Genomic DNA, 13,486 nt, shown 5'->3' with positions numbered 1-13,486 from the left:
CCTAAAACCAAGGAGCAAGATATCAAGTGCCAGCCGGGCATATAGATTTAGAGGAGTGAAAAAATATTATTTGAGAAGAAAGGATGGATGAGTAGGATGATCAAATGAGAAGGACAAAAAAAAAAAAAGCTTGTGAGGAGAGTAGGGAAGAACAAGAGCTCAGGAAATGAAAGCAAACCTCGGTTGTTGGTAAAGCTCTACCTATAGAGATGATGATTAGAGTGGCAAGAGAGTTGAGGATTATAGCTAGAGGAGCTTGAGTAGGTAAGGTTTCCATAGAAGGTAGGAGATGACCTAATGCTTACCCTTGCAATTGAAATTCACTTGGAGGTTGTTTGATTGTCTGAGCTTTAGATTTTGAGGGAAAAAGATGGAGATGTTTTGTTGCCTATAATTGGGCTAGATGTAGGCAACCAAGATGCATTCTAAGGCTCTTTTGTTGCATCCAGAAATATAGTACAAAAAGACATTATCTCGAGACGTAGGCTCTAGATGGAGCCTTAAAGGTCATAATCATCTCCTATTCTCTCCAATAATCACTAGATAATAATATTACTATGATTGCAAAGGGTAAAATAGATAACAATATTACTATGATTGCAAAGTGTAAAATATTATTATGATATTATCATAGTTGTTATTATAATTTGTTAGAACAAATTAATAATTAGCATCATAATATCATATAATAATATAATAACAATATAGTATAATATAATTATTGTATAAATATATAAAATATAATAATTATTATAGTAATATGATATTAATTATTTTAATATATTATAATATCAATACTAATTAATAATTAACAAGACATTATGATAATTGTATGCGTTGACATAACATTATAATATTCATTATCCTATAATTTTTTATATGTCATATTACATTATGCTATATTATGTCATTTATATTATAAGAAAATGTTGCATGATACTATATTATCCTGCATGTTTATTATATAACATTACATTACATTATATTGTATTATACTATCCTAATATTATGTTATACATTTTGTTATAATAATTTTGTATTATACTATGTTATATTATATTTTATCTTATAACATAATGTAATATTATAAGATAACATTGAATTGTAACTTATTGCATCATTATTATATTGTATTACTATAATATTATGCCATATAATATAATATAATATACTCTAATATACCTTTTTACAATTATTTATGATATAATATTATAATAATTATATAGTGTGACAATTTTATAATGATGTAATAACATCAATGAGGGTAATATTGTCACTGCAAGTTATCACACTCATTTCAAATTAAGCAACCGAACACAAAAATTGTAGATAAAGCCTTTAGATGCAAGATTGCATCTAAAGTAATAGAAGCTTGCAAATATAAATACAAAATTATAATTATTGTACTTAGAAATGTAGTCGTCTAGAAATGCAGGCAATCAATCAACAGCTCTATAGAGCACTATTTGCCAAGCTGTTATGGAGATTGAAACCAGAGAAGAGCGAGCTTTGGATAGAAATACTGATATGGATGCACAAAGAAAAAAAAAAAAAAAGAGATCTCCTGTCTTGAAAAAAAATACTTCAAGTCTTCAAATAGATCCGGTCGAACACAAACAAGTAATTCAGGTCTACCGGCTGGGAACCGGGAAGGCAACCAAAAATACCCTAAAACTGCTGTCAGCTATCCATCAAATGCCCTTTTTAAGTTACAAAGTTGCGGGCGAGCATGTTATCGCCTAAATAATTAGGGCACCCTCGTTCGGGCCAATACATAAGGACCGGGAGCGGAAGGGTTTCAGAGTCCTCTCTTCGTTCCGCCGAGAACAGAGAACAACAGTCGAATACCTCTCGCTCTCTCTCTTGTTCCCTCCACTGCCAGAAAATGGTGAAAGATCGATTCCTCCCACTCGCTTCTCCCTTCTCCTCTCTTTGCCCCTTGTTTTCTTTCCATTTTTTAGCGTTTCTATCATATGTTTCTTCCTAAAGTACTCCTTTAATCTTCTCTTCTTCTCTGTTTATTCGTTTTGTATTGGTTTTTTATATGCATCGTCGCTTCTCTTGGTACATTAGATTTATATACTTTGTTCTGACCCTTCATTGTTTCATTCTCTTTAGGCCACCGAAGTCGTGAATCCAAAGGCGTATCCTTTGGCCGACGCTCAACTGACGATAACAATATTGGATCTCGTCCAGCAGGCGGCCAACTACAAGCAGCTCAAGAAGGGAGCTAATGAAGGTAGCCAATCTTGCTCATCAATATTTTCCTTTGCTTCTGTTTCTCTTTTTGTTGCTTTTCTATTAAAAAGTTTGGTTTTTGATGCAACAAAAAGCAAAAAGTCTGGATTTTTAATGCATTAAAAAGAAAAGAATTTTGATTTTGTGTGTTTTATGGCTACTAATAGTTATTGTTTAGTGTCTGTATTTGGATTTTGATTCTTTGATTGTACAGCGACGAAGACTCTGAACAGGGGCATCTCCGAGTTTGTTGTGATGGCGGCGGATACAGAGCCACTCGAAATTCTTCTCCATCTTCCCCTGCTTGCAGAGGATAAGGTATATGTTTTCTCCGATACCTTATTAATTGAATATTTTTGTTGTCGCTGCCGCTGTTATTGTTAATTCTGGGCTGTATGCGGCAGTTGAGATGGCTACTAAAAAGGCACAAACACTGGTGACAGCCTAAATTTTTATAAGATAACTAAGTTTCCGACCTCCAAATAACTTCGAGTGGTTGGTAGTGAAAAGGCTCCTGGTTTGGTGTTTTCTCTATGGAAGACCCCCATGACAGCTGTTTATATGTAGAAAAAAAGGTTCATCAAGTATTCACTCGTGAACCAGAATAATCAATTTTGGAAGCCTCACAATATTTTCACTAGTTACTCCACCATCCTCTTTTTGATGATCTTGGCCTTCTGTAACATATTTTTGTGGGGCTCAGATTTTCAGGGAGCACAGGTGAGGACTCCAACAAATTGCATAATTAGGCATGCATAAGATCGTTAGATCCTGCATAATATGTTGGGACTGTACTTATTTTTAGTCCATTCCACAATTGTACTTGTAACAGTTAGAAGTGAAATACATAGTCTCCATTATACTGATTGAACACATTTTCAAGTGAATCTGTTTCATAAAACTTGATGGTTGGGAGTGCAAAGAGAGCAATCTGTTGGTTGAGTTGATTTATGTGAGATGAAAAGCATCATAATTCGATGGCGAGTTTGGAGCAGTATAGAATTACATGGTCAAAAGCTTTCAAAGAGAGAGCATGATTTGTCTACAAATAGATGGTACACCCAACCTTTTTGGCACACAATCTTTTGAAGCAATTTCTGTAGTATCCACTTAGTACTTAGATGACATCAGCAAACATATCCAAGAGTCTGCGTTATGATTGTATTAGTATTTGTGTGTAGGCTTAAATAAATTTCACAGGTATCACACATGATACTTGTTCGATTTTGGTGTTGACAGTTACAATTACTCTGTAAATCCAGATTATAAGCTCTGTAGATCTGGAGTCACCTATACAATCTGAATTGGCTTGGCTGATTATATATGTTCATGAAGTTTGGAGGATTCAGCAGGTTATTGGTGTATGATTACTTTCTTGTCCTGACATCTAATACCGCATGTTCTTAGCAAGTTCACCTTGGACACTAAGTGGCTCTCCACATAACTTAGCTTTTTTAAAGCATGTTCATTTTGTATTTACATGACAAATTTATGAAAATTAATAGCAGGCATGCTAGATATGCAGTTGGTTCAGAGGTGGTTGTAAATTTTCATATAATGTTTTCAATCATTTAAAAAAAAAATCAATAGCTTCAAGATATTTTAAAACTTGAACTTGTGATCAAAATAATGTTGATAAATGCTAGAAATCACCAATATACTCGATGGATAGATTACTCAATGATTGGGCACAGGTGACATGCTTGTTTAGTTTGTATTGATGCCAGTTGAAGAGGTGTTTTCATAATTGAACAGTAAATGAAAATGGATACCTCTATTGTGTCGTGTAGCATTTTTTCCATGTTTGTATTGGGGTTTTGAACAATGAGTCTCAAAAATATTAGCGAGGATGTTATTAATGTATGCATTTTTAAGTGGAAGCCAGCTTAGAAGTGAGCTAGCCTGTGTGTAGAATTGGTGTTATACAAAATCTTAAATTCCTATTTTGCTGCATTTTCTCACTTAAAATCTGGCTGTCTGAAATAGCACCTAAATTTGTTAGGGATGCCTTATCATATGCTATTATTTCCTTTTTTTCCTTGCTGATTGTGAGTTGGGCATCTATTTAACAAAAGTTGCTCGTGTGAGTCCTTAGCAATCATTCTCGTGTCTATTATAGAACAGATCTCTCGTAACACCAGTGACTACGGGCCAAGCAAGTTATTCTACTCTGCTATCTTGTCTTATCCGTTGTTTTGTAGTATCTCCAACCATCATGCCAAGGCACATCAGCAGTTACTTGCTACAAGCTTTGTAGCTCATTCTATTATGTGTAGTTGTTAATGTGTCAGATGAAAATTGAAATGCATAGTTTCATTTTATGTGGAACTGCAATTTTATAAATCAGTAGCCTGACAGTATCAGCCATGAACTTTGTCTTTACAAAAATATTCTGCTATGATAACTAAATTACCTCATTTTCATCATGCCAGAATGTGCCCTACGTGTTTGTACCTTCCAAACAGGCACTTGGCCGAGCTTGTGGAGTTACCAGGCCTGTGATTGCTTGCTCGGTGACTAGCAATGAAGGAAGCCAGTTGAAATCCCAGATACAACAACTCAAGGTGAGTTTCTAATTATATCCTCATATTTAAGTTTTAATATTTCTCGGTGATATTTGTTTAGTGATCAATTACCTTGATGATATTGCAGGATGCCATCGAGAAGCTTCTCATCTAAATGTCAGAACCTTCGGCATGATAGGCCTCCTAAGAACTTAACCATCTGGAGGCTTGGACTGATTACAGTGTCATGTTTCTAGAGAAGTGTTGTTTGGTTCCCGATGTTTTGCATATCTTGGGTGTAAAATATCACCTTTATTTTGAGAAAGATGGGATAGAACTACCGTATTACTGGAACTCTTGTTAATTGTAGTGGATAGGAATTTGGAGAGAAATTTCTGCTAGCTGTATCGTCCGGTACAGGGCTTCCCTAAATATTTGATTATATATTTTTCTAGTTTATTGTCATTTTGTAGCTCTGGTTGTCGCCTATCCACTTCATGGGTAAGGTTTAATATGCATATTATTCAGGCTTTTTTGGATCATTTGGTCAGTGAAATGTTTGGATGCTGCGAACTGTTAATGATAAAGAGAAGGCTTGCATCAGGGATAAAAACACACTGGCAGGTTGATTCATGCAGCAGAATATTGGGGTCATGCTGTCATTAGGTATTTCTTGCTATCTGCCAAGTTTTAGATGTCAGGTTCATGCATCCAACAGCGGTTTGAACTCTGCTTAAATAGACTATCTGGAGGTTTTTTTCTTCTATTTTGTTAATAACCTGAACTGTTGAAATAGACTGAGCCGTCCCTAGTCGACGTAGGGTAAGTTCAGCAATTCTTGCACCGTTGCTTTAACCAGCTCCCGATTCATTTTAATGATTTTTTTTTTTGATGAGGCCCCTGTATTTTAAATTGGCTTAGCAGCCTGCAGACTGAATTAAAGATGACAACCGAATTACTCTGGCCTTTACAGCAGTGCCTAACCAGACCCAGATGAACTTACGGTTCCAGGAATAAATTGCATCATTTGTTGATTCTTTTAATGAAAATAAATGTGAATCTTCCGAGCGACAAACCACACCATCAATCACGCATCAACACAAGCACAAGAACTTGCCCCCAGTCATAATAAATCTAGCCTATGAAACTGTTAATGCCGACAAACTAGTTCAGATATGCATGAGAAACATTTGAGTCATTTCTTTTTCTTTCACAAAAATTTTTACAATAACAAACCAGTTTGGTAATCTTTAGCAACCTAATTGAACTGCTGCCTCCTCCTGGGAAATAGCAATTGTAGTTAGAAACATCTTAAAATGGATGATCTTGAATTTGAGCCCAGATCTATATTTGCCGTATGCTTCAATGAACTGCAACAGAAATAGTTACATTTAGTTACAAGATGTTACTATTTCCTTGCACAACTATTATATATAGCAAGAAAGGAATTACCCTTTAAGGTTTAAAGGATATTGGAATTATTTTCTAAGATGAATCACTAAAGAAGGAAATAATCCTTTCACATACATGTGCCCATAAACATCACCGTTTCTGTGATTCTGACAAAGCTGTTAAATGAAGAATATACATAAACTGCAGATCGTCTAAGAAATGCATTGACAAGAAAGTATGGGTAAACATAAACATAATGCCGACATAATAATCTATGTTGTAATGGCTTCATGAAACTTTGATACGTGACTGGCTCTGATCCAAAAGACAATAATCCAGGGTGGCAAGGTGTCCTTTGATTCAAGCTGACCAATCATACAATCAACAACAACAAAAAAAAAAGACAGAATAGTTGTAGCAATACATATGCATCTGACTGTAGAACATGTTAGCCATCTAGGATATCAAGTGTCTGATGCATGGTCTGCTGTGCCGGTACCGGCATGGGTCGATACGGCCCGCGTCGTGCCATGCCGGGCTTGTACCGACACAATAGAGGAGGCAGAGGAGAGGGCAAACAGGAGAGAGGAAAAGAGAGAGAGAAGGGAGAGCGAGGGAGGAAAAGAGGAGGGCCGGCGGAGGCAGGAGAATGGCCAATGACCCGAGCAGGAGGCGGAGGAAGGCTTCGTGGTCGAAAAACAGATTGGGTCTCCTGTTTCGTTCGAAATAAGGATCCAGCCTCTTTTTTTATTTCGCGATTTTTATATAAAGTCGGCAACTCGGAGAACGTCCTCTACGCGGCTCGCCGGCCTCCGCCGGCCGACCTTCATCTCTCTCTCTCTCTCTCTCCCCCTTCCTCTCCTTCTCCCTCCCTCCCTCCCCCGCTCTCTCTCTTTTCCTCTCTTTCCTTCTTTTTTCCCTCCGACAACGGGTTTCGTTTCTGTTGCCAGAACTGTCCCGGTTCGCCGGCGGGACGACTCGATACGACCAGAACCATTTGGTTCGGGACGGTTCCGCCGACCTTGATCGGATATTTCTCTTTTTCTTTCCTTCTCAAATTAAACTATCTTTAACAATTTGTTATACAAATCCATATAACAATAGGTATTTCTAGACCGGTCAAACAGGAAGAGATGAAATATCAGCCTAAATGCCTAGGAGTCAAAACAAATGCTTATGCCTGATATGCTTGTGCCTCTATGCATATTGATGCTCCCTTCAGTTTATTCTTATCAAGCTTCATTCCATCTATTGGTTGACTAAGCTAAGAAGAGGCAGTAATTTCCATATACCAATATAAGCATGTGGATATTTTTCCCTTATCAATATATTGCTCTTCTGATGTTCAGTAGTTCAGAAACAAATACAAACTTCCACATAAGGTGAGAAGACTGAAGATATTACCATTTCATTCATTAGGTAGTTGATTTTGAGATTGTGAGAAGAAGTGCTTGGCTTTGCATGCAACCTCTGCTTCCAGTATTGCTTCTAACATGATATCAGATCCTTTAGCTTCATCTGATATTACATGAACAAAAAGGGTTCCTTAGAAGAGACGGTTAAATGCACTTGCACACATGAGAGGCCATAAAGTGCACTCTTAGGAAAAAGAATAATGCACATTTAATACATCTAGAAATTAGATATGCCAACAACAATTGAAACACCAAGCCTACATGAATACCAATCAAGTGCAAAGTACGAAGGCATTCTTCAAGGTAAATTTATATCTGACAGAAGCCAGAAAACAATAAGCTAATATCAAGTATGGAACCAGAAAGTGAAATGAGCAGTCAGTTTGATACACTAGAACATCTAAATAGAAAGTTTTCTATAATTAACGAAGACCAGAATAAATTATAACAGGAGTCTGCTTCATTTATAAAGTGTAATTTATCAGCAAGGGTACAGCAGACCAGAACAAACCCTGCTCATTTATGCTAAAATGTTCACAATCATGGAAGAGCATAAGTGAGCACATCATATGGAACAAACCAAGCAAAATAATCTCAATGAACGTACCAAGATCCCCACAACTGATATTCCGAAAGTGGTACATATTTAACATGCCTCCAAAATAACAAACAATCATCCAATTATTTGCTGAATAGAGGAAGGGACCAGGTATCATATGTATGAGATACAGGAGGCTTTGTACCAGTGGAACCAAACTTCGGTCTGCTAGGTATGACAGAGGTTTAGTTCTCCCTGAATAAAATTGATCTCCGCCCTATTCCAACAAAGCAAGTGTTGGGATGGGTGGACACCTTCAATTAGCATCAAAGCAATGAAAATTTACTCAACGACACCTGACTCAATATCTGATACCTAAAGAATCATGCCCTTAAAATTTTGGGAACAAGAAGCAAGTACTCAAAGGTCTTGACTCTGGCGTGCTCACTAACTAGTTCATAAAAATAATAGTTACAAGTACTGTTCCTTCTCCACTACTTTGAACTCAGTTTTACAAATTGTTCTTCGCATACATGATAGTTCATTGCTATTTTTCTATTAAATAAATTGAACTGTTCTTGAGATAATACAAGAATATTCAAAACAGACTTGAAGTTAGGATTTGAGGTGACATAGAGGTCTCTCAAAGAGAGATAAACAACCAGCTGCTTTTGACACGTATAATCAGCTGAAAGCATTTTTGTCGGGAAAACAATTCATACCATGAAATTTCTGGGTGTTAATGACACAGACATAGAATGTGTTTTGTTATTGGAATTAGAGGAGGGGTCAATGCAGTTGTACAAGCTGGCAGCAGCCCAGCTTCGAAATCATACAAAGTGTCCTATTTCAACTAAGTAGGGGGCTTTCTAAAGGTGCTAAGGTGAACAGGACTCAATTTTGTAATTGCATTTTTTTCCCCAACTTGTTTGATTCAATAGGAAGCCATCTAGTAGATCAATTAGTTTTTACTTTTGCTAATTTCTTCAAAAAGTCAGGGTTGTGATAAATTTGGAAGGTCTTAGATGTACAAAATTTCTGCATGACTAATGCCTTTTTTTTTTTTTTACTTTTTTAAATTTTATAGCATGAAAATCAATTCTAGATGAACTACAAAACAAACCAGGCCTTACTGTTGCTCATTTTTTGTCTTTCAGTTAATTGTGTACTTTCTCAATGTTTCCATTTATGGTTTCTATAATTAATATTGCAGCATCACAGATTTCAACAGAAACCCAATTGTTCAAGTCCATTAATCGCATGAAACATTGTATTCTGTTAATGGTTGAAGTGCTAGAATGACATCTTTACCATTACACTTTGGAAGTAGCCCTGCACTCTCGGCAGAGACGGGCAGAATATTTAGATGACCATCGTCAGCATTTAATTTCTCTGCATGTCCACTGCTTGCGGAAGAAGCTGATTTAATAGCTGGGGATTCAGCTAACCTAGCATATGCCATTGCTTGACTTTGCAGAATAGAAGAAACGGCCCTTGAATTAGGATCCTGAAGAGAAGTGGGATGGTTGTTTTGAATTGCATAAAGGCTCTGAATTGTAATGATTTTCTTAAATCAGATGATTTTAAGTACCTCAGGGATTGTCATGGGAGGCTTGCGATCTCCTTCAGGCTTTGCAGCAATGTCATTTCCTGGTGATAGTTCAGAAAAGGCCTTTACAAAGCTATACGATGCAGAGTAACAGAGGGAGAGGCAAAATTCCTAATCAGTTTAACACTTATTATTGCTGCATACCATTGCTTTGTGTGGGCCCCACACCATCCAACCTCCGAGTGAATGGACCTGGATTCATGATTGAAATGCTTCGGATTTCATAACGAATAGCTTCTAATTGAGCAATCGTGTCTTGAAGTTCTTTGTGAACCTAAAAGGTTAAAAAAATATATATTTATACTTGATGATTGTTAGCATATGACAAATTTTCCTTCAAAAAGGAATAAAGTGCAATTATTTCTGCTGAGTTCTGTGTTTGCCCATTGCTCTTCCCTCTTCTCCATATAGAGGACAATGTGTCAAAATATTGAATTAAAGTGATCAGACATATATAGCACTTGGATTCTAAAAATATTAAATAGTTTGGGGTCAAATTTTGCATCTAATTTCGAAAGATTAATAAATTTAACATTCAAAAAAATCCATCAAGCTTATAACTGAGGTAGAAAGTAACATTCTTTAGACTCATAGCTTGAAACTAATTTAACTTAATAGTTGTTTATATTTGAAGCAAGATGTTCAATATATCAAGGAATGACTCTCATCTCTAGATTAAAATTCTACCCACACTGATTGATATATGTAAAAACCAACTGAACTTCTAGCAACTTATCTCAAAGAATAGAAAACAAATAACGAATCTATGGAGCATTTGACCTATTAATAGGCCTTTCAAGTCATAAGCTACAAATACAGATCGGATACAGCTTATTTTCTTTGGTCTTTCACTTTATTACTCATATTGGTGGTGCTGGTGACAGATTATGAACATCATTCTAAGTTCTCAAAAAGCCATATGTTTAAAGGAAGTTGGAACTGAAAGCAGACACAAAATAGCACCTTGTTAGCTTGAGATTGCTGCAGAACAGTTTCCAACTGCCCACGGGCCAACTGAACATACCCTATTGCCCTCCCTGCCAGTTTCCCAGCAGTTCTTGAAATAATAGGAAGATCTTTGGGCCCTAGCCAAATGAAAAGAAACAACAGCACACTAAAAACATTTAACAACTTAGTGATACATGCAGAGCATGGTACACACATAAAAAAAATGATGAAAGATCCAAAGAAATCAGATTATCAAGTCAAATTAAATGCATGCTGAGCAAGAAAGAAAGAATAACTGTTTCATGTGTATGTGTGTGTGTTAGAGAGAGAGAGAGAGAGAGAGAGAGAGAGAGAGTCCAAGTACCTATGAGAGCAGCAGTGGCTCCAAGTATGAGAAACAGTTCACCATATGAAATTCCAAACATCATATCAAGATAATTAATAGAAAGTCAGAAACCTTCCTGCATTTAAATCGTGAGAGATGAGATAATATATCTCTGATCCATCCACAGAGAATGAACTAATGTGACCATTGCTCTTTAGAAGCCAAGCACAGTAAGAAGACTCCCTATCTAGAAAAATAATAGCGGTGTAAGTTGCATAAATAAACAGTTCATTGATGCAATTTGATAAGAATAAGCAAGTAAATGCCATTTGCACATCTAAAGAGTGTTTTTTTTTTTTTGAGTGAAAGCATGATAGCATAGACTTGCAGGTGTCTACTTGGTCAGAAAGGTTCCTCCCATTTTGAAACTTTTTATTCAACAAAGAAATTTTGTTCAAAGCCTGGGAGGATAATCTTATCAGTTCGGCATATATAGATATAAAAGCCTTTCATACAGAACAAAAAGTAAAATAAAGAATATTTATGCTTTAAGGCTGATGAACATCATCCAAACTGAAACTAAAATGTTTCAGAAGAAGCCCAATAACCAAAAAATGATTACCATCATAATTTTTATTTAATTCTAGAATTCAGATGTTCAAATCCGCAAGATGCAATTAAGATTAGAAACTGTGCCGTCTCTTGAGAATTTTTGGGATGATTGGAGGAAGAAATTTACATAAAAAAGGGAAGAATGTGAGATGCGGGACATTCTAACAGCAGCAACCATGTGGAGCATTTATCACAAAAGGAACAACAGGATCTCCAATGGGGTTAGTCATAGCGTTGAGGTGGTCAAAGAGTCATAAGTTAGAGCTGATAAGAGAATCAATATGGTGGTCAGCCTCTGAGTGGTTCTCTTCATGGGAAACACCTTCTCTCAACAAGACTCCAGCACCTGAATAATACTCCTAGGATGCTCTTGACCTGAGGAGAGGTGTTTTGTTCTGCTCTTTTGGGCCAATCTCGGCTCACTCAATCAGTTTCTACTATTGTTTTACAGCTCTCTTCTTTTTGTTAGGTGACAGGCTTGTGGTTTGTCTCATTTGGATCTAATCACCTTCATTTCCTTAATGAAAGGTTGGTTTAACCATCATGTACCTCAAAAAGTCTAAAACCTACAAAGCGTATAAGAACCATGGAAGTATGTGACTCAAGTAAAACTAGAAAACGATTCAACAAGGTAATATTTTTTTCTTAACGATTATAGAGGTGCAAATTCAAATTAGCTAATTTTCATCAGTCAATCATGATGAACTTTAATATATCAAAGTTGTATTTCCACTTTTTTTCTACTATAACAGGAAATTTGTAGTGTATATGAAAGGCAGCACAACGTATTATAAAGTCAAATGGTGGCGCTGCAAGACCATCTTTTCAACTACTGATTTTTCAGAGTATTGTCCGGTCATGCCAAGGCTGTCCAACGACAATTCTTCTACTACAATTAGTCCTACAACAGTAGGAGCTAACTATTGCGCATGCTGTCTTCGCTACAACAATTAGCACGCCAAATTTTCTATGGACAGTTAACAGAAGCAAATTATCAAGCATCTGATGTGCTGATAAGGAACCAATACAACCATCTGTACATCCAATACGACCAACGAACAATATAACCAAATAAACATCGAATTCGATTCAACTTCCATTCAAATCAAATCAAAGCGGCAAAAATGCGGACAAATTCATCAGAGGCAAATTCTGGGATTCCTTTTTCATTTGATTAATACAAGTCTCCAAAACAAGGGCATCTCGATTGGAGAGACCTACCTGAAAGCTAGCTCTTGGGAGGTATGAGAGTTGCCGGAAATCGGCAGACCCAATGTCTGGCGAAGGGGAGAGAGCAACAGGCGGTAGCAGTGGGAAGGGGCTAGGGAGGAGAAGAGAGAGAGAGAGAAAGAAGGGGAGCGAGGGGAGGGGAAGGTAAAAAGAGCCTTCGCTGGTGATTCGTGCATAGGGAATAGGATGTTGCTGTTTTCCAACCGTCTGATTAGACATACGTTAAACTTTTGGCCCTCCTTTTCCATTTCGTTGCAATTGGGCTTTAGTCGGGTTTTGGGCCTACCCAATCATTTGCACGTGTTGTGTCTAAACCTGGCCCTTCACAAAACCTGACCCCCACCCCTGGCCACCGCACGGAGAATTCGATGGCAGTGTGTCGGCAAATAGAGACAGAGAAGATATGGATTTTGTGATCAGGAATCATAACTCTAGACTGATTGTTGTAGAAGAGCGTCACACCTATGACATGACAACCATTAGGACAGAGCTCAGGGCAGCTTGGGAGGGCATCATTTTCGCGAGGCATATTCTGGGAGAGAGAGTAGTGATCGATGGCCGACGGACTTTGCCGATGTGGGACGGCCGGACGGAAGACGGGAAGAGACGATCAGACGAAAGGCAAAGGCTCGAAGCTGTGGAAAATCGAAATGGTCGACTGTCGATGAGTCACAG

General features: G+C 37.1%; 2 protein-coding genes across 4 annotated transcripts; one reads left to right on the top strand and one right to left on the bottom strand.

The window, feature by feature from the left end:
* The first annotated feature begins 1,726 nt into the window (after positions 1-1,726).
* LOC103707630 (uncharacterized) lies at positions 1,727-5,207 on the top strand. Its single transcript, XM_008792194.6, has 5 exons — positions 1,727-1,888; positions 2,119-2,239; positions 2,453-2,556; positions 4,671-4,802; positions 4,891-5,207. The coding sequence occupies exons 1-5, from the start codon at positions 1,886-1,888 to the stop codon at positions 4,915-4,917; spliced, it is 387 nt and encodes a 128-aa protein (XP_008790416.1). The 5' UTR covers positions 1,727-1,885; the 3' UTR covers positions 4,918-5,207.
* Positions 5,208-5,855: 648 nt separating this feature from the next.
* Positions 5,856-13,056, bottom strand: LOC103707631 (uncharacterized). Of its 3 annotated transcripts, none has more exons than XM_008792198.6 (8): positions 12,803-13,056; positions 11,009-11,216; positions 10,660-10,781; positions 9,841-9,970; positions 9,679-9,737; positions 9,399-9,594; positions 7,539-7,652; positions 5,856-6,112 (listed from the first exon to the last, which is right to left on the bottom strand). In XM_008792198.6, the coding sequence occupies exons 2-7, from the start codon at positions 11,070-11,072 to the stop codon at positions 7,543-7,545; spliced, it is 681 nt and encodes a 226-aa protein (XP_008790420.4). In that variant the 5' UTR covers positions 11,073-11,216; positions 12,803-13,056; the 3' UTR covers positions 5,856-6,112; positions 7,539-7,542. The 3 variants fall into 3 exon arrangements, with proteins under 3 accessions (XP_008790420.4, XP_008790418.4, XP_089780268.1); XM_008792196.6 differs by having other exon boundaries at positions 11,009-11,105; XM_089924142.1 differs by lacking the exon at positions 7,539-7,652 and having other exon boundaries at positions 11,009-13,056.
* Between the last annotated feature and the right edge of the window lie 430 nt (positions 13,057-13,486).

The sequence above is a fragment of the Phoenix dactylifera genome, chromosome 7, assembly GCF_051530095.1.
Source record: "Phoenix dactylifera cultivar Ajwa chromosome 7, Ajwa_hap1_PhDact_Kaust_v1.1, whole genome shotgun sequence".
NCBI classification, from domain to species: domain Eukaryota; kingdom Viridiplantae; phylum Streptophyta; class Magnoliopsida; order Arecales; family Arecaceae; genus Phoenix; species Phoenix dactylifera.
The sequence above is the reverse complement of the archived record's forward strand: the minus strand, read 5'-3'. Positions and strand labels throughout refer to the sequence as shown.